General features: G+C 37.1%; 1 protein-coding gene across 3 annotated transcripts; it reads left to right on the top strand.

The window, feature by feature from the left end:
* Nucleotides 1–1,961: 1,961 nt before the first annotated feature.
* Nucleotides 1,962–15,298, top strand: LOC103723625 (probable glutathione S-transferase DHAR2, chloroplastic). 3 transcript variants are annotated; one of them, XR_005508695.1, is made up of 8 exons: nt 1,963–2,314; nt 2,995–3,085; nt 3,201–3,344; nt 9,497–9,614; nt 11,611–11,703; nt 11,834–11,925; nt 12,017–12,111; nt 15,078–15,298. XR_005508695.1 is itself a non-coding variant. In XM_008814588.3 (8 exons), exons 1-8 carry the CDS (start codon nt 2,074–2,076, stop codon nt 15,187–15,189), a joined length of 1,005 nt encoding a protein of 334 aa, XP_008812810.3. In that variant the 5' UTR covers nt 1,965–2,073; the 3' UTR covers nt 15,190–15,298. The 3 variants fall into 3 exon arrangements, 2 of the variants coding, with proteins under 2 accessions (XP_038975479.1, XP_008812810.3); XM_008814588.3 differs by having other exon boundaries at nt 1,965–2,314; nt 11,834–11,944; XM_039119551.1 differs by lacking the exon at nt 12,017–12,111 and having other exon boundaries at nt 1,962–2,314; nt 11,834–11,944.
* Nucleotides 15,299–20,585: the final 5,287 nt, after the last annotated feature.

Raw genomic sequence — 20,585 nt, 5'->3', positions numbered from 1 at the left:
TCCATAGTATTGAGAATTCAAGTATCCTTGGTGACAAGATACTTTTCCTCCAAGAGAAAGGGAAGAATTGAAACTTTTAGCTAATTTAATTTTGACAGTTCAACATTAATTTCTCTTTAAAACATAAAAAGTTGACGTGGACTAGGAGGCCATCATAATTTTGTTTGTTTTTCTACCTGATCAAAAAAGATTTGGAGTTAACTTGCCCCCACTCCTTGGTCATCTCAAAGTGAACTTTGACGGTAGAATATCGGTAGATGGTATATATGGAGGTGTTGGATTTATGATCAGAGATTCTTTGGGTAGGTTGGTAGCAGCCGGGGGTCGGCAGACGTTTGATTTCACTGTTGTAGGGACAGAGCTTCGGGCTACATGGGAGGGGCTGTCATATGCGAGGAGGTTTCTCGGTGTGGAGCGGGTGCATCTCGAGAGAGATTCTTCTGTGGTGATTGACTGGATACGAGGTTTGGATAAGTATGGTGATGGCCATCCTCTCATCAGAGAGTCTCGCAGATTGGTTCGAGAGATGGGTGATCTCTAGGTAGCACATGTTTTTCAGGAGGCTGGGTTGCTTCCTTTGTCGCCCGGCACTTTGGGAAGTTTCTCTGAACTTCTACAAGAGATATTTCTTATCCCTTTTACTATTTACTTTTTGTTGATTTGGCAGGATGTACTCATGTTAGAGCTATATAAATTGCCGCTTAAAAAAAAAAGAAATTAGAGTTGTGGAATATTTCTTTTGAAAAAAAACATCTTAAACCTACCTTTCAACTTCGATCCTATTACATTTACATGAGAATATGTACGTAACAAGCTGCACACGATTATAGCACGAGTCCTCCGATGGAAAACTCTGTATGTATGTGCACATAGGATTCAGGCTCTCTTACTTGAGAGAGCAATATTGGCATACTCGACATGACGAGGATGCAACAAGAGTCATGGAGGAATCATGGAGGGAGGAGGAGAGGGAGTAAGGAATGAACTTCAGACCAATGGCCTGCTATATCATGGTGCGAAAATGGTGGAGCAAGAGTTATTAGCAGTATAGCATGGAGTTCGTTGGTGGGTTGGGCATGTATCTATCATGCAAAAGAAGGATTTACCTTTCTTCATACAAATCTGCGTTGGATCACCTAGCGCACATATCTCATAGCACTCTGAACTGCATTATACATCTGCCTACATAGATCTTAAAGAAAACCATGGACAATCCAATGGTGGATTCTCGTGAAAGAAAGTGAATCCTTCTTTTGCGCAAGATACACGCCCTACCTTTAGCCAAAGATAAGGCTCAACTTGATCGGCTGGATGAGGATTATGTTTAGATTGGGTTGAAGGTCAATTTTAACCTAACTTTAAGATCAGCCTGAGATTTTTAAGCTCAAGCCTAATTTAATGTTTTAATGCATAACTTAGGATTGAGCTACATCAGCACGTAGGACTCATTTGGTTCACAAAAAGAGAAGAAAAGGTATGGTTAACAAAAAAATAACAAAATGGTTTATGTTTAGTTGGAGATTTCAAATAAGAGAAACGAGAAAGTAGTCTTTACATATTTTCTATCTATGATAAAAAATATAAATCTATATATGATACAGAAAACTCACTTTCTTGTAGGCTAAAAACCAAGATATTTATTTTTCTAAAAATGCTTTTAATTCTCACAGCTTATATTTTTTTAGCCTTTTATAATCAATTTATTAAAAATATAAAAAATATTTTACATATTTTTTTCTAAATATGTTTTTTTAATGCCATTAGAATAACTATTTTATTAGAAGCATTTGTACAATAAAAAAAATTTATGAAGGTATATATATGTAAATATTAATTTTAAAAAAATATTTATGTAAAAATTAATATTTAGAAGGACACCTACGTAAAAAAAAATTTTCTAGATAATATAATCAGTTTGTGGAGGCACAAAGTTAAGTTGAATTTTTCTTGCCGACCTATCCAAGTGAATTTTTGCGCGGGCACCGAGAAAAGGAGGGTCATAAACCCGCGCAACGTCGTCATCATCATCTGAGAATCTGAATAGGCTCGCGGCCACCACCCGAGCGGCCACCCATGTCGCCGACCGCCACCACCATGTCCCCCGCCGTCCTTTCCTGGTCCCCTTACCTTCTCTATTCTGCCGTTCGCTTTCGCTCCTTCTCGAGGACTCTCGCGTCCGCCTCTTCCTTCGCTGCGCCCCGTCGCCCACCGCGCTCCTCTCGCGCTCTATCCGTCCGTGCCTCCTCGGCCTCCGACCCGCCCCTCGAGGTCGGCGTCAGGGACTCCACCACTGTCCCCGATCGGCTTGGCGACTGTGAGCGCTCTCTTCTCTCCTCACAATTAAAAGCTCCCGTTTAAGATGTTTGTATGATGCGATGCTCTTCTTTTGATACTTATGTTCGTTGTTGAGTTGGTGAATTATTAGGAAATGAAGAACAAATCCAGTTCTTGTAAGCTTGCTCGTGACTAGTTAGTTAGCAGTCAAGTTGAGAGTGCTAAAAATTGCTGCAAACATTGTTTCTTATGCTCTGTATAAATTTTTCAGAGGCCATTTCTATATATATATATATATATATATATATATTGTTGCTTATTTTATTTCTTCCCGTTTTATTTGGGGTTTAGATTGTGTAGAGGATAATGAATCGATTGTAAATGCTCCTTATTATTGCCACTTATGCGCAACCTAATGCAATTTAAGGGGTAGGGCCGAGGTTAGAATTCCCCATTTGATTTCCATCAATCATAATCTCATGTCAGATATGACACATTGCATTGTGTACGTTGTTAAGAAAGCCATGCGTTTCTTGCAACATAGTTATGCATTATAACTACGTTCGTGCGCAAAATATTTGAAATGCTATGCTACTAATCTTACTATGTTGTTCGGAACCTATTCCTTAGTATAATTGTTAAAATATTTGGTATTAGGGAATTGCTGCTTTACTTATGATTTGAAAAATTAATACCTTTTTCATTCATATGAATGTTTAGGCCCCTTTTCACAAAGGGCTTTGGTGACTCTTGAGGAGAAGCACCTACCTTATGACATGAAGCCGATAGATCTTGCTAACAAGCCAGAATGGTAAATCTATTCTTATTGCTTGATGAGAAGAAAAATATAAGCTATACCAACAGTTTGAAGTTCCTCATATTGTCTTTTTCTTCCCATTAACAGTACTTTTGACTTATTGCATTAGGTTTTTGGAAATCAGTTCTGAAGGTAAAGTTCCTGTTGTCAAACTTGATGCGAAGTTGGTTGCTGATTCAGACATCATCACCCAGTCGTTGGAAGAAAAATACCCTGATCCACCATTGGCAACTCCGCCAGAGAAGGCTTCAGTGTATGCATTTTAAATTATTTATGTAGTTTGGCATCTGAAATATTAAAGATGAACTATGATCCATAGTTATGTTGTTTTATTTATTTCTTCCTCAAATTTGACTTTTATCTGATTGTCTATTATAATTCTTGTTATTGGTGTCACAAATCCTATCATTATACTATCGTAGCATGGATATGAGTGGTTATATGATCACCGGATATTGATGTTAACATTATTTGTTTCATAATAAACATAAGTATCTTCGTCTTTTTATATTGGACATGCCATATATTCATGTGACATAGGGTTGGGCGAGTAACTTTAGGTTAGATGAGCCCTTAGATATAGAATTCATTTTGTTTTCCTTCTTCTAGATCTAACTATACCTTCTGGTATTGTCATTTGAGATGTGTTGATTTGTACCTAGGCGAAGGAGATCACAACAATGCTTTGTTGGGTTGAGGGTCAATGATGAAAAAGATTTCCAGGCTCTGATATAAGCTGTTTAAAATCTGATTATGGACATATCTCCTGAGTCTTTATGGTATGGAGAGAGGAAGAAGTTAAGAGCAGATATTTAATAATCTGGGGTTAACAAATAGGTTGTGAAAGAGGATAAGAGCAAAGTATTATCAGATATGCTGATCTGATCTGCTGTGCAGAAATTTTTGCAGCAAGGTAGTAGGACAAGAAAAGAAGGTAACAAAAAGGAAGAGGAGAAAAGGATTGTTCAGTGCAGCAGCTTTTTAGCTATTCTAATTCTCTTCTCCTCTTCCTTTTCTGTTAAGGTGTTTAAGGAGACAGACAGAGCTGTTGTCTCACAGCAGACAAATATAAATGGATAAAGGAGAGGAGGAAATCATGAAGGAGTATGAAGAAAGAAGAAGGAGGAGAAGAGGGAAGGAAGAGTCTGCGCTATGTACCAAAAAAAAAAGAGAGTGTGCTGAGAGGAGCTGCACCTTTTTTTCTTTTTCTTTCCTAATCTCTGTGCAATTTTCTGCAGTTCCAGCTAGCCTAACTCTTTTTATTAGATGATCAGCTGTACCATTTACTTGATTGAGTCCATCTAGGATTCTGTGAGAAAAGAGAAGCAAATAAATTTTATTTTCAATGATCTCAAATTTGTCTCGGATCCACTTAAAATAAAGACGAGAATCTGAAAATGTAATAACCAGTTCAAGTGGTTCCTGCAGTTTCTTTCCAATGTCTCTAGAATCCTTAAGACATTTTCAGAAGTCTATGTCGTCCTATATAGTTAAATAACCTGCCTAAGTCCTTTTGCCATTTGACTTGTTTCTGACTTATGGCAGACCAAACCCAAGCTCATTTGTGCTGCCTATAGCTGGCTGCCTAGCTGCAATAATTGCTTTCGCTATGAACAACTCATCCACAAGTCAATTACCTCGGCAAATTGCTTTTTCCTAGACTGAGGTTTTCTTGTTGTAGTTTACATTTGTCAACCGCACATCAGTCTGCTTTAACTATGGTAGGATTTGCGACATGGTCAATGCTTGCCCTCATCTTGTCCATAGAGGCAAGAAGTTTATTGGGGCAAAAAAAATGATCATTATTGATCCCATGTTGGATGTGCTGGCTGATGCAAGATCTCTTGGGGGTGGCCTGCTTATATGTTGGTAGATTGAACAGGTTTGGACAATTAAAGGTTTTGCTTCCTTTTGGTGCTTGCTATCCTATTGCAGAAAATAGGGCAGAAGTGAACAATTTTTTGGGTTAATGGAAAGAAGGAAGTTTTCTAGGTTTGCTGTAGGATGCAAGGAATAGATTTTGGTGTTAGGAAATATTTCTTGGGGTTTTAGGATTAGAGGTCTTATCTCTTATCTGTAGAAGTGGTTGTGATGAAGTAGGATTCAAAAATCTGAAGTATTGGAACTCCACATTTCGCATCTTATATTAGCCAATGACCTGCATGTATTTTTCATATGGATCAAAAAAGTTACAATATAGATGAAAACAACTAGATGATTTTTTTTTTGAAGGATACACAAATTGATCATAGGCAAATTGACAAGTTGCTACCCACCATTCAAAAAGAATTGCAGCATTTTCTTCTAGTCTTCTCTCACATGGCCAAATGGTTCTCGAAATGCCTTCTTTCTGTTACATGAAAGTTATGAAGGCCATTCTACTTACTTTTGCAAATGTTGTAGTCTTGATATGGTTTCTGGGGCATTATATAACAATTTGTAAGTTCCCTAATCCCCATTACTGAGGCATATTATGCCAATGCAGTTCATAACTTCACATTCCGGATGCAGACCATGTTCCTAGGTGGTTTGCCTCTCTGTGAGCATAAGTCCTATTAGAGGAAGGAGAGATTTGGCAATATAATTGGCAGATTGTATGTAGAAGTGATCATACTTTGATGCCTTTACTCTTAATATTAGGAGAAGCGAGAGCAAGATTATTTAAGCAACAATAATATGACAAAACCAAAATTTAAAACTTTCTTTAGTAAGACCAATCAAAGATCAAAATCATCACGTAACTGGTGGAAGCTCCCACCCTTGCAGGCAGTATGTCTATCCTTTTGGAGCATGAAAGTATGGATTTTCATGTGCATTCTGGAGCAGAACGGTCCATCTGGAAGATAGTTTCAGTTGTCATGCAACTCTTTTGGCTGTAGAAAATCCAATGAATCTGACCCTTTGATTGCTTGTTTCCTGTCCCTTGCCTTCCTTTCATCTCTGAAAGATAATTCTATGGTCAAGTGGTTTGTTTCACTTCCAAAATCCTACTTATCTGTCCCTTTGATTGCTTGTTTTCTTTGCCCTTTCTTACTCTTCATATCTCTGTGTAAACAAAAGAATACAAGATAGCTAATTAAACAAAACAAGATCAGAATCCAGGATGAATGAAATTGCGATGAAGCGGCCATTTATCATACATAGGTACATAATCATATGCATGTAATTATTTATATAATTGTATGCATGCACACAGACCAGAATTTCTGCGTGCATTTGGTGGATTATATGCACACTGAATAACAACAGATGTAAGACACATGTATCTTGGCATGTATGCTAAATTTTTCTGATGGAATCAACATTGATACTATGTACACTAAATAATAATAAGATGTAGCTTTCCAATGGAACACTGAAGATGAGGATCCTATAATTATTACTTATGCCTTCTTCAATACCTTATCATACCATAATTTTGTGTGGGTGCTCTTGTGATGAATGCTTTAGTTGTTACTGAATCAACATTTCCAGTTCCATTTTATTGAAGTCGAAGTTAGGTAAATAAAAAAAAAAATAGTTTAGATTTATTGTAGTTTTGAGACTTTTATTCAGGTAATTTTGTAAAATAGGTTTGTTAAGTAGTAGTTGTCAGTTTTTTTTTGCAATTTTAGGTATCTTTGTATAAAAGTAATGGAGGATTTCCATCGTTGCCCTAGAGAAGTATTTCGTAGACTAGTTACTTGGGTATTCCTACTTTAGCCGTAGTAAAACAAGTCATAAGAAATCATAAAAGGGTCTCATGACTGTCCACTAGAAGCATTTTGCATGAATTGTTTGAATAAATGAAACATTTCTTTTGGCCATGTTTGGTCCTTCCAACCAGTCCAATCCCTTCCCCCCCCCCACCCCACCCCAAGTTGCCTCTCTTCTATTGTGTTTATATCCTATTCTCTCTTGATGTTGGTATTTTCTTCTTTATACTTGATGATTAGTTACATTGATTTTTCTGCATCTCATATTAAATTTCAACATGTAAGCTTTTTGATCTTCTGAGTTCTGCTTACAACTCAACATTAGATCCTTTCTGATTGCTACTAAACCTTCTCCATCTCAGCGTTTCTAGTACCCTTGCAAAATCTGTAATTGTTGGGCAGGTTTATTGATTTCTCATATTAACTTTCAACATGTAAGCTTTTTGATCTTCTGAGTTCTCCATCTCATATTAAATTTCAACATGTAAGCTTTTTGATCTTCTGAGTTCTGCTTACAACTCAACATTAGATCCTTTCTGATTGCCATTAAACCTTCTCGATCTCAGCATTTCTGGCACCCTTGCAAAGTCTTTAATTGTGGGGCAGGTTTATTTGATTTCTCATTTAATTATAATAATCAAAACTTTTCTTTTCTCTCCTATTTCTGAAAACTGGATAGCAAGCTAGATATTTGTTCATAGGATGGTAGTGGCCATACGTAGGCCATTGCTAATTGGTCCTACATCAATTTAATACTAGATATGAATGATCCTACTCTATTTGTCTTTTCTTTTCCTTGATCTCCTTTCTATTATTCCCTTGATTGCCATTTTCATCATGTTAATTTTAAGCTTGAGGTTCTTTATTAGTACATGAGGGAGGACTTTAGGCTTATGCACAATAAGTTGCCATCAGTATACATCAGGATGAAATCTATCAACAATGAATTGGTGTCAATGGGTGCTGTTCTGTAATCATTTGCAATAACATTGTGTTAAAAAGCTCCCTAAGGCCAAACTGAGATCAAAAATCATATAATTAATGAGGCTAAAAAATTGTTACATGAAGAGGCTAGTATTAGAGATTCATTAGATGGAGAACATGTGTTCAAGGATTTATCAAGCAAACTACCATAGTTAGGAATGTCTCAATGTAGAACCTTGCAGTCCATGGACCATCATTGTTTGAAGGAAGATTGAAATAGTGAAGATACACATGATGTAGTCATTTTACTTCTATGAAGTCAATAATTGAGATTCAGCATGATTTTCAAGATCCATTAGATCCTAGATTGAAGAATCCTTTGATCATCTGTTTGTAGCAAGGTTTGTTGTACCAGTCGGTACTAGTGCGTACTGATCGTATCGTATTATATTGGTACTAAATTGGTATGCAGTACAGAAGGTGTACCAACATTCGGTACTCCGAACTGGGCCCTATATAGGGTGGTACTAGTGTAGGATCTGGTATCGAGATGGCAAACCTTGGTCTATAGATTAATTAAGTGGCACATGATTGCATAATCTGATCTTTCAATCACTAGAAAACTATACACTACTTTTCTTCAAAAAATCCTAGAGATCTATACACTACTTTTCTTCAAAAAATCCTAGAGATCTCACAATTGAGCATGATGATATAAATTATCAAAAAGATCTTGAGGATGAGATCTACGTAGCATAAGCGAATGATGATAAATAAAAAAAGATCTATGATATTTTAAACATTTATTTAGGTGACTTCAAAAATAGGTTCTAAAGCCTTAATTTAATTATTCTACAATAAAAGGCCTTGATTTAATTAGAATTGGTTGGGGAAAGTCCTACCTTAAGTAGATGTCAGGCTAAGTCATAGAATTTTTAGGGTTTGATTATCTTTTTTGTTTTAAATATCTTTCTATATAGGTATTATGAGTTTCAGAATTTTGTATTTTAGGTTATCAAGAGTCTTAGCTGTAAAACAAGTTGTAAGAAAAAAAAAAGGTCCTATACTCCAATGGCTCCCTGTTATAAAGCATTGCATGTGAAATATTTGAATGAATGAAAGATTTCTTTTATCCAGGTTCAGCCCTTCCTATGCCATCCAATCTCCCTCTCTCTCTCTCACTCCCTCCCACTCTTCACCCCACCTCTTGAATCCCCTACCTTTGTATTTTATTCTCTTCACAATATTATCTTCTTTTTATGCTTTCTGTCGTCTTGCTGTAAAAATTCTGCATCTCACAAAAAAAATTTTGCACAAGAAAAACTCCTGTCTTCTAAGTTTTGCTTCCAAGTCAATGTCAGATTTTTTTTTTTTTTTAATTCTTCTAATGCCATCATACCTTTTCATTTGTTCATTACAATCAAATTTTCCATTTTCTGTCCTATTTCTGGAAACTGGATAGCAAGCTAGATGTGTGCTCAGAGAACCTTCCACACATATGCAAGCCATCATTAATTTGTCCTGTATTTATAGGTCTTCTGTTCGCAGGTTCTCAAACACAATCACAATGATACTGATTGTTGGGGTTGCTTTTTTATTGTTTTGCAGGCAGACAATGTAGCTTGGATGTCTGTGTTTATTCTTAACTTCCTAGTGCATTAGATTTGATAGATATTTATGAACTTATCTTAACATTGTTCTACACAACTCAATGTTAATTTAACAGGATACAAGTGATATTATATATGATTAATTTTTTTATAGTTTTGCATGCTCTTTCTTGCAGTGGTTCAAAAATTTTCTCCACATTTATTGGTTTTCTTAAAAGCAAAGACCCAAATGATGGAAGAGAGCAAGCATTACTTAATGAGCTGACATCCTTCGATGATCATTTAAATAAAAATGTGAGTTTATCATGTTCTTATCTTTACTTTATTCTTGATATATTTTCTTGCCATGTATTTCTAAGCAGTTATCTGTTGCTATTTTCCTTTTTTTTTCTCGGTGGAAGTTCAACGATTTTGGTACAGTACTAAACTAGATGGAATTGCATCCATGCGTTTAGGTTTGAGATCTCTATTTGATGATATTAATATCATTGAACTTCATTAAAAGTTATGGTACTAAACTAGATAGAATCATCCCAAAACTTTGCAAGTTTTGTGACGATTTGATATCATTAAAGGTTACCAAAATCCTAACCCTGAAGGCTTCTAGATAATGACTAACTTTCTATCAAAGTCGCCATGCACTGTGGATATCTAGATGAGAGTGCACCATAGATTCCAAAGAGGTTTTTAGTCAACTTTTTGTAAGGGAAAATACAAAACCTATAGGCTAAGGGGTGGGTAAGATCTAGAATGTGAAACCTAAGATATGGTAAGTCAAGAGGGCTATTAACGAAGCAAAGGAAACCCTCAAGACAGGCTGAGCCTGAGGGCTTGGCGCCTACTCACCTAGATAGCTGAGGAGGCTATCTTATATGCATACTGAATAGGTGTTCACAAATGACCCTCCTTTAACTGTGAATGCTTGTGTTTGGCGCTTAGGGAGAAATTTCAAGGTTTCTAAGGTATACAATCAAAGGATATTGTTAAGAGACATGTAGAGAGATTGTGGAGTGGTTTTTTGGTAGAATTTAGAGATGTTAGTCAAGGGGTTTTGTCTCCTATTTTGTTCTCTTTTAATTCAAAATTTTTGGGGATCCTATAGATGAGGTTAAGGGAGATCATGAGGCTGATGTGAGAGGATGTGAGATGTTGCAATGTCCTCCTAAGGCAAGCAACAAGCAGGGGAAAAACAAGGACAACAATGTTGGGGTGGGATGCTAGTTGGTACAATAGTATTATGTTTTTTAGCAGGCTGTTGGTTATAGCGTGCTGGCGCCTCTTCACTCCTCTCACTTGGGAAAGATTTTTCAGTACTTTTTTAGATAACCTGGTTGAGAGAGTGCGAAATATTGGTGTTAGTTGAGCCTATGTAACGCCGCCACCTATTGTTCTTCGTCCCTCTACTCTCAATCTTCCATAAGCACCATGTGTAATTATAGCATATCCAATAAGCCGATTCCAATTTTAGCAGAGAGAGAACCTCGCATATTCGGCTTGTTAATACTTTGAGCTTAAAACCTTAAGTAGCGCTCTATTTATTTACTAGTCAAGCAAGCTTATTCAAGTCTCAGTGTCAAGCTATACATAAAGCTTGTTTCTTTTAGAAGAAAGAAGATTACTTGTTTCTTTCGTTCATTTGACAACCTTGTGATATTTGAAATACTAGTTAGATTGTCCTCTCAAGGAAAAAAGAAGACAGAGAAACAATAGCTAAAGTACAAATGACTGAGCTTATGTACTTGTATCTAATAAATTATACTCTAATACAACTTACATTAGTTGTAATAAAGTGATAGATGTGGTTGTAAATAAAACATAATAGAAATATTTTAGAAGTATTTTAGAAATAGAAATATCTTTATATGGGAAGTTGATGCACTTGTACAATATTTGGAGATCTCGGATAATTCTAGCTTAGTAACTAATAAAATCATTGTGATAAGGTTTCTCTCCTGTCCTCTCTTCAAGAAAAACCACCCGTCCATGTTTCCTTGCTGTGCGTCATTCATGTCAAATACTCCTTTCGTTGGGTAGAATCGGCGGACAAAGCCCGAAACAATCCTAGCGATAAGCTTCCCAACCAGTGGCCTCCCAGCTACTGGTTCATGGTGTCTCTTTTCCTCTATCTTCTCATCTCCATCCGTTCTTTCCACCCACCAGACCTCTCCCTCTCCCTCTCTCCTCCTCAATTCCAAGTCCAAAACCTTTTCCCTTCTCAAGGATAAGGTCCTCTCTCTCTCTCTCTCTCTATCTCATTTTTCATGCAAATTAAACAATTTCTGTTTTGCAGCTGCAGGATTCGCACAATGTCTCTTCAAAGCCTCTATGGTCACACCTAGAGAAGTTCAGTTTGATGCTTCAGTATGGAGTTACTTTTGCCTTCGTAAGACCAACCCTTCTTTTCCATTTCTTATTTGCATGAAAAATCTCTATGTATTGCTCACTTTGACTCCAAAAAGTTTACAAATTTTATATAATGGAATGTTGCATTCTAAATGGGTGTGCTTCTGCAGGTTGAGGCATCATCTGCAATGGCCGTGACTGGAGAGAATATAGAGGAGGATTTCATGACAACGTTGATATCAGGAGGAATTGTTGCAACTTTGTATGTTTTCGTGTTTCCGGTAAGTAATGGATAATTGTTACCTCCTTAAGTTAGTGACTATTTGTGGTGATTTGTTATGCTCTAATTGCAGCCTATCATCTTGAACTGGTTGAGGCTGCGATGGTATAAGCGCAAGTTCTTAGAGACATATCTGCAGTTCATGTTTGTGTTCATCTTCTTTCCCTCGTAAGTAGATTCAAGAATGTTTGCTTTCCTTAATAAAAATTTTATTACTTGGGAAACTTAAGGAGTGCCTCTATTAATAAGAAAAAAATTAAAAAAGTATGATTTCCTAGACTATATTACTGGGTAATTTAAAACAACTGAAATGCAGCTAGTACAGTTGGTAGCGGTATCAATGACCTAGGTTCACCCACCTTCGCCCGATTTTCAGTTGGATTTCTTCCTATCATTGTTCTTTAAAAAAATCTAAAAATACGTGATGTGCAATACAAATATTAGATTCTTGATTATGATTCACAAATATTAGAGCAAATATGGACTAAATTAAGTGGCTTTAGATTTTTGCTACAAGAAATTAGAAAATTCCTTTAGCATGTTAAGAAATGTGCATCTTATGACCATTAAATGTGTGGATACCCTCTAAAATGTTGAATTTTTAATTTTTAAGAATTTTAGATATTTGTCCTTTTAGACATACCATTTTGCATGTTGTCAGTTATGATTAATGATGTGTACTCAACATGAAAGTTTTTTGTTGTTTATCATCATATTTGTAAATAAGAAACTTTGCTTTACTTTACTAAAACATGCAGTTATAGGCCTTTGTTACAGAGACATGAATATCCAATATTGAGTAAATTCAAATTCTTTCATTGTGAGCTAGCATAAACTTCATTTAAAGCATGAAGTTACACCGTTCTGGTGATGTGGGATGTGCAAAGTCAAATTTTGCAACAAGTTGATTATTTATGTTCTTATTAGAGCATGTTTAACTTCACAATAGGCAGATCCTATCGTATAATTATGCAAAGTATCTAAAAGTAGGGGTCAACTTAGGTGGGTCTAGTGAGCTTAGAGGGCAATCCAAGCCTAACCCAAGATAAAATATCATTGGCCCAAAAATCAGCATGATAGAATCTTGAACTTAGCACTACCAACCAAGGTAAAGCCCAAGTTCAATATTTTAAGTTGTGTTCAAAATTGGTTGTATGGTCGAGTCAGGTTAGGTTGGTGTTGTATCACTTAGAAAGAAAGAGATAGAGACGATGGAGACCATAGAGACCCTAGAATAGGGAGAATCCAAAAAAAATACATAAAATGAGAGTGCACCTCGAGATGAGAGCGTTTGAGGCAAGTATTAGCAGTAATGTGGTTTGTCGGAGGGGATTAGTCTAGACCTAAAATTCCGTAGAAAGAAAGCATACCTCGGGATGATAGCACTAGGTGCTAGCAATTAGCGATGATGGGGTTTGTCAAGGGGCTTAGGTAGACCTAAATTTTGGGCTTAGAGTGTAAAAACACTAGAGGGAGAGAGGAATGAAGAGAGAGAGTGGGGCTAGATAGTGGGGGAAACCTGCCTCGAAGAAGGTGGTGGGCTAAGTCGAGCATATATGCAAGCAAGGGCATGACTTGGTTGCTAGAATCAGGAGTTAGTGCGGGAGCGGCTATAGGTAGGTTGGGGGAAACTATTTTGAGAACTCTTTAAGGAATCACTTATGAAGTAGTTGCAAGTTCAAGATTTCGAGGAGTTTCTGACCAGTTGCCTTAGGTAGAAGGTTCCTGATACTAATGGGCATGAGGTTATTGTGCAAACGTGAATAGCGGGGAGTAATTGTGAACAGAGAAGGGCATGGAGCTTGTTAGAGCTAGAGATTGGTGGGTGCTCAGAGGCAAGAGGCAGAAGGGGTGAAGGAGAGGTTGGAGTTTGGAGATTGTCTAAATGGGTGGGGCATCAAGAGATATGAAAATAATAATGGAGCTTGAATTCTGTGCCATTTCTATCATATATAATATACAATGTTTTATTGTTATTTTCGGTCCGGATTGGATCGACTTGTTCAAGATCTCAACTTGAGTGCAACCTAGATTTTGGTTAGTTTGGGCTTTGCCAACCTAAGCTTGATCTGGTTTTCTACCAAACCCGCCCAAGCCAGCACAATGTCCTGCCATTCTCTAAGTGGCTCTGATGGTAAAATGGAGCCTCTATTTCATAGCTTTGGTTTCCTTGGGGTACTTTGAAACATTTGCAGCTGCCACATTTTCTGCTATTTTTTTTAAAGACCCGGGTTATAGGTCTTTGCACGCTTAAATTAATCTCCTACCAAGATATCACATTCTGCTACTCCAGTTACTAGGTTGGTTAGTGATATTTGATCATTAATTATTTATCATGTGGTTGCTCATAGTGTTCAATTATGATTGAATCCATCTTAAATAAGCTAATGAATGTAATTTTGCTTTGCAAACAACATTCGATATCAACAACATGTTGACATTTTGTTGAATGAGTTTTAAATTTTTTCAAGGTTGCAACTTTCGTTGGCCAGCATACTAGTATACTTTCTTTGAGACTAAAAGTTGTAGGCATCAGATAATTAGGTCCTATGATTACAATGTGAAATGCAACTGTGGAGACCAGGTCAGTCCATGAAAAAATTCTTTTGATATCCATCTGATGGTACGACAGTTCCTCGTACACTTGAATCTATGCTTATCTAACATAACTAATGCTAGCTCATTATTTATTAAAATCCTTTGATGACCAAAATTGTTATACTTGAAGAACACTATGACATTCTTTGGAGTTATTTTGTAGAGCAGCACACAGTTATGAAGCTTGCTACAAGGTCAATCATAACTACCACTAGAAAAGAAAATGCTATTTTTCAAGGTAGTGAGGATACATATGTGGCCTTTCATGACTTGCTTCACATCTCAGATTCAGAGTGATAACAGTTGATTGTACATTATTAATAAGATCAAAGATTGACATTTTTTTTAAATCACTTAACAAATGATCCCATGGTCATTCTATTGGCCTGTGCCATGATTTCCACAATGGGGTGAATGTGCATTGCTTGCTTTATGGAAAAAATCATCTCATTAAGTATATTGATGCCACAGAGCAAGCCTGTGCATGATTTGTTTTTATCTTTCAGTTACTCATATAAATTTTCTTTTGTATGAAGATTGATGTTATGGGCACCGTTTGTCAACTTCAGAAAATTTCCAAGGGATCCAACAATGAAGTATCCTTGGTCCACTCCAAAAGATGATGTCCCATTATATAAATCTAGATGATGTCCACTTGAATATGTATACCTATGCTTCATGATATGTCATGTTAATGTCACTGAAATTTAATCGAATCCCAATGAAGTTTTAATTTATGGATACATGCTTTTGTTCATGTTAGTATTGCTTCATAGATTCTTATTCTAACAGCTCATCTATATAGTACTTGATAGTTGGTCTTCTCATGCATTGGTTATTTTCTTTTTAATGGTAAACGTTGATAAAAGGTTTATTGATTCAAAATCAATAGAGGAGCATCTAAATCAAAGATCCATACCATGATCATGATGTGCATCATAAAAAAAGTCTGGAAATTAAAAATTGCATGTTTTGCTACTCTCTAACCTGTGCATCAAGTGGGTACAAAAATACATATTTTAATGATATTAGATAATGCTTTACTATGACATAAGCATCAAAATTAGCTAATTTTCAATCTATGTACATTTAACATGTATGGATCATGATAAATAAAATGGAATCGCCATTTAAATATGCCGTCAATGTATTCTAGTTAGCACATTAAGCATTGTCCATGATGTATGGATTAGAGATCTCCAAAAGATATAATTGTTTAATTACTTCCAGATGTATTTACAAGTATATATCACTATTAATGGTGTAGATCTTTTATTTTTGATCTACCATTGAATTTTTAATCAAAGATTTTAGTTTAGAACACTTTCCTCGAAAGGCTGTGATAGTGAAGCACTGGCTGGTGTTTCTTCAAAAGAATGATAGTTTCAAAAGAATATGATTTTGTTACCTTTCGACAAATCAAACATTAGAATTAGCCCAAAGCTAAAATTTCCATTCTTTTTTTAAGCCCTGATTTCCATCATGGATAATGCAATGAGTTTACCTAACAACTAGCAGAATGTTGCAGCCTATTATTCATGTTAACACAAAATATTTGAAATAATACCTATGATACAGGCAGAGTATAACTGCACAGTGTACATGGGGTTTTTATTAGCCACCCAAGGAAGCATCATTAACCTGACATCAACTTAGGTGGTGAACTTAGGTATGGTTCAATGTTGAGTAGGACTATTGGCACCATCATGGGGGCAAGATGAGCCCTTCTAACTACCAGATGGCCCATGTCTAATGGGTCGAAGGCCCACATCCATTGGGTCGAAATGAAACATCCTACTGCATTAGCTGTAGGTCCTTGAAAGAAAGAATCCTGGTCCCTTTGATAGCATCAACCTATCAAACAAGAGACAGCATGATATCAGAGTTAAGGCACATTACATGCTTATGTTACTTGAACTTCTAATAGTTTGAATCAAAAATGGCCGAGCAAGCGTCTGAGTAGCTCATTGCTGCTCATTTATTTTGAAGATAGATAGCTTCAGCTGAGGCCTGAAGCTTTGCACGCAGCTTTAAATTTAGGTAGGATTCAAGCCAAGAGACTTGTGCAAAGTTGGAGGCATCAGAGTAGCCTGCCCTTTATGTCAAAGGCAGGAGGCTAAGCTAAATCATATTGTAGCACTGCCTTCAATGTAAAGAAAAAAGATTTCTTGCTTTTCTTTTTGTTTTTAATATTTTTCCACTTCAACCAGATGATAGACATGAGCAAAGCTAGAACATTTCAACTCTAAATTTATAAACCATAAAAAACACCAAAATTTGAAGCTTGGATTCTTGTAACTAACGCTGCAAATGGGTCGGGTCGGGTCGGATTCTAAAATTGGACCTGTTCTGTTTTTTTGAGTCGGGTCTGAGTCAACCCAATCTCGACTTGGACCCGACCCGACTTATTTCTTCTTTCGGTCAATTTGGATCGTTTACCCAACTACTCGATTCAGCCCGACCCGAATCCGGATTACCCGTTTAAGCCTGCAGGCCGCAGCCCATAACCCATTCACTGATTGATTAATCCATTTTTTCGAGTCCTCAAGCCCATAACTCATAACCCATTCCATTGATTATTTGATTAAGCATGAGCAAGAGGCCAGAGCCATCAGTGATTCAACCATAAGCGCATTTGCAGCCTTATTGAATCGAAGGGGAGTCCCGAGTCCCCTAGAGAACCTTAGAGAAGTAGAACATAAAAATACTGGGCATTTGGCCCTACAACTTGAAAACCCGTGCATATGTGGATTTTTTTGTTGCATGCTAGTACTTTTTTTCAGCTCTTTTTTTTCCTATTCTAACTCGGACCCGGACCCGATCTGGACCTGACTCCGACCTGGACTCGAATTTTTTTGGGTTGGGTCTGGGTTATACATAGATCCGACCCAACCTGAATGACCTGCTGGGTCAAAAATTATAGCCGTGGATCCGATCCGATCCGACCCGATCTTCAGTTGGGTCGGGTTTGAGTCCAAAATTAAGACTCGAACAAAAAACTGGGTTGGGACCCAACCCATTTGCATCCCTACTTGTAACACACTGATCTAAGAAGGTCAAATGTATGCAGCCTCATTTTATGTATGGAGAGACTATTTCTATGTTTTGAACCTGTCTATTATGCCAAGGTTTATCTTCTAACTATTAAACCAATGATACAATGTATTAAATTTTGTCGAACTGTTGTCATCATACATAACTAATCCCTAGTATTTTGCATGGAGGATAATTCAATGGATTTATCTAACAGTTGATGGAACTTCAAAGATCACCATGTTCTCTCAAAGATTTTGAAATGAGGACTAAAGATGTAATAAGATAACCCATCGTTTTATTCGAAATGATTTTATTAGTATAGGCAATTATTCTTCATTCTGTATTTCTTTTCTTTTTGACAAAAGTCAAGGCAATTACATCCTCCCGGAGAATATCATCGACTCCCTGCGATCATCGCCGGAAGGAAACAATCTGAACTCAATATCAACTAAGACAAGAACTTTGGTTATGTTGCAACATTTAGTAGGGCTGATGGTTGTACCTTCAAAAGCAGAAGAAGACTAGATAAGCTCTCTTCCACCTACCAAATGACCCACACCCAATGGCTAGCTTGGTGGAAAACAGACATCCAATATAGCGAGCTAGCTCTGGATACTTGGAATCATCCATTTTGGTCCCTTTGATAGATATAAGAGCAAAAGCATGTCATGTTGGACAAAAGTTGGTCGGACTTGCAATGATTCTGACCTACAGATTTTCTACAATGCAACTTATAGTTGGCAAGTGCTGATTGGATTAGGATTCCAGTGTGTGTTTTTTTTTTCCTTTTAGGACCTTAGAAGATATGATCAAGGGTGCACAATAGGTCTTGATAGCTCAGGACGGATGCTTCGCACCTGACAAAAATTCAGGAAGGACTCGAGCAAGAAACTCATTCACATGGAGGCATTCTAGCCTAACTCCAGAGTAAGAAAGCAGCACTGAGCTGGTGACTACTTTTACATAAAGAGTCAATATCTGCCTGCACAGACGAAATGAGTTGACATAGAAATTCTACCTCAGCTATTGTTATCCACTTATCCCTCCTGGATTTCTTTTTTAATCTTAAAAAGAAAAAACAATAGGGGTGATTACTTGGTGGTCAATGATAAAGGTTTATGCTAAGCCAAATAGTATAGATTTGAGTCCTTCGACGGTCATTTCGTGTGAAAAATTTTCATCCATTGAACGTGAATTCTCAATAATATATGCATATATGTGTGTGTGTGGGCGCGCAACAAATCCTAGGACATAGACAAGAAGGAGATCATGCATAGTTACATTTTTTTTTTTTGCAACAAATTTGGCAAACATGTGAAGTCATTTTTTTATAGGACAAGGAATTAATAAAAAAAATCAAGATGGAATAATCCTGGAAAGAAACTTGACAAGTGTCATCTCATTCATGACAGTTACATTTGAGCTCAAATATTGAATGTTTTTCCTTTTGGATTCTTATAGTAGCCCATGCATAGGTAGGAAAGAGGTGCCTATGATTTGGCAGCATTGAGTGCAAATTGGTATTGGAAGAACTTGGATGCAGTACTCATCTTTGCATTCCTAACTATGGTGTCCAGCACCATCTTTTATTTTCAGCTGCAAGTTTCTCTCATAGATGGTGAAGCCAATCCTGCATGATTAAGGATGCCGATGCCATTACCGAATGAAGACCTCCTCCTTGTCGAGTCTCCAAGGAGGGTGAGTGGTAGAGTGATCCTAGAGATACATCTATGGCTCAATCATGGTTTAGCAAGCACAATGGTGCATAGAAGCAAAGGTACCCTATCTTGTTATCATATGAAACGCAAACTCCTCCTAATCCAAGAAACAAAGGAGCTGAAGGATTGAATGAAAGCCGGTAACCACACTCTATACCTTAGTTAACTCAATGTTGCAATCCATTATCCTGCAAATCTTGTAACTTTGAATTCCATCCTTTCATTTACATTCTAAAAGGTTGGCTAGAATCATCCACCATCCATGCATCAATCTATGATATATAAGTAAATGATTGATGGCTAGATTGTCAGGACTCGTGCAAACGTATGTTTATTTTCATATTGGCTTAAATATTTATAAAAAACTAAAAAATTTAAATAATATTTTTTAGCTTTTTTTTTTAACAAATTTTTGGATCGAGAGAGAGAGAGAGAGAGGAACATAGATGGACCTCCACAGCCTGTACCTAATAGGTTCAGTCACTACTGATCACTGACCGATGGATCGACAGAGACGTACAATTGAGGTGGAGTTCAGCTGGAAGAGACATTGGATTCTGCGAACCATTGCGGCATTTGTTCAACTTCCACGCCATCCCATCAGTTCATCCAAATGTACGAAAATCTCCGTCGTCAATGACAGCATGAATACCAGTCTGCAAAAGTTGGTATCGTGCCTGGCCATCATTCTATCGTCGAAAGAAAACGTGAGATACGTGCGCCCAAGAGGATGAAACGGCCACTTTTTTGGAACACTTGGAACCTAAAAACATATCACATTGGCCATTCATTTCAAAGGCCCCAATATTGCAAGTATCAAATTGGAATCTTTCATTCCACCTCCCACCACCTGTGCTATCGCAAAACCAAAGTTAAAACCAGAAATAGCATCGGTCCACCGAAGGCGCTTCTTCTGTCCGATGCCAAGCTCAGTGGCCCCAAACACATTCTACACTAGATGTACCATATAGCTATGCATCAGGCCAATGCTTGTCTCGATGATTGGATCACAGAAACGAGACAATATAATCGGTATGATGCACAACCACATCGATGCTTGCAGTGCATGATATAATTTCTTCTGTCTGTAATATAATTATATTCTGCACTGGGTACACAAACAAAGCCGTGCACCATACCAATAAGGCTGTTTCATTTCCAAAAGCCAATCATTGAAACGAACATGTAGGGTGCACATTGTGCGCTAGATAGCACGTCGGCTTTATAGTGCACCATGTAGCTATACATCACGCCAATATTGTTTGTCTCGATGGTTGGCTTATAGAAACG

The sequence above is a fragment of the Phoenix dactylifera genome, unplaced genomic scaffold, assembly GCF_009389715.1.
Source record: "Phoenix dactylifera cultivar Barhee BC4 unplaced genomic scaffold, palm_55x_up_171113_PBpolish2nd_filt_p 000568F, whole genome shotgun sequence".
Lineage (NCBI taxonomy): Eukaryota > Viridiplantae > Streptophyta > Magnoliopsida > Arecales > Arecaceae > Phoenix > Phoenix dactylifera.
Note: the sequence above shows the minus strand (reverse complement) of the source record. Positions and strands in the feature narration are given on the sequence as shown.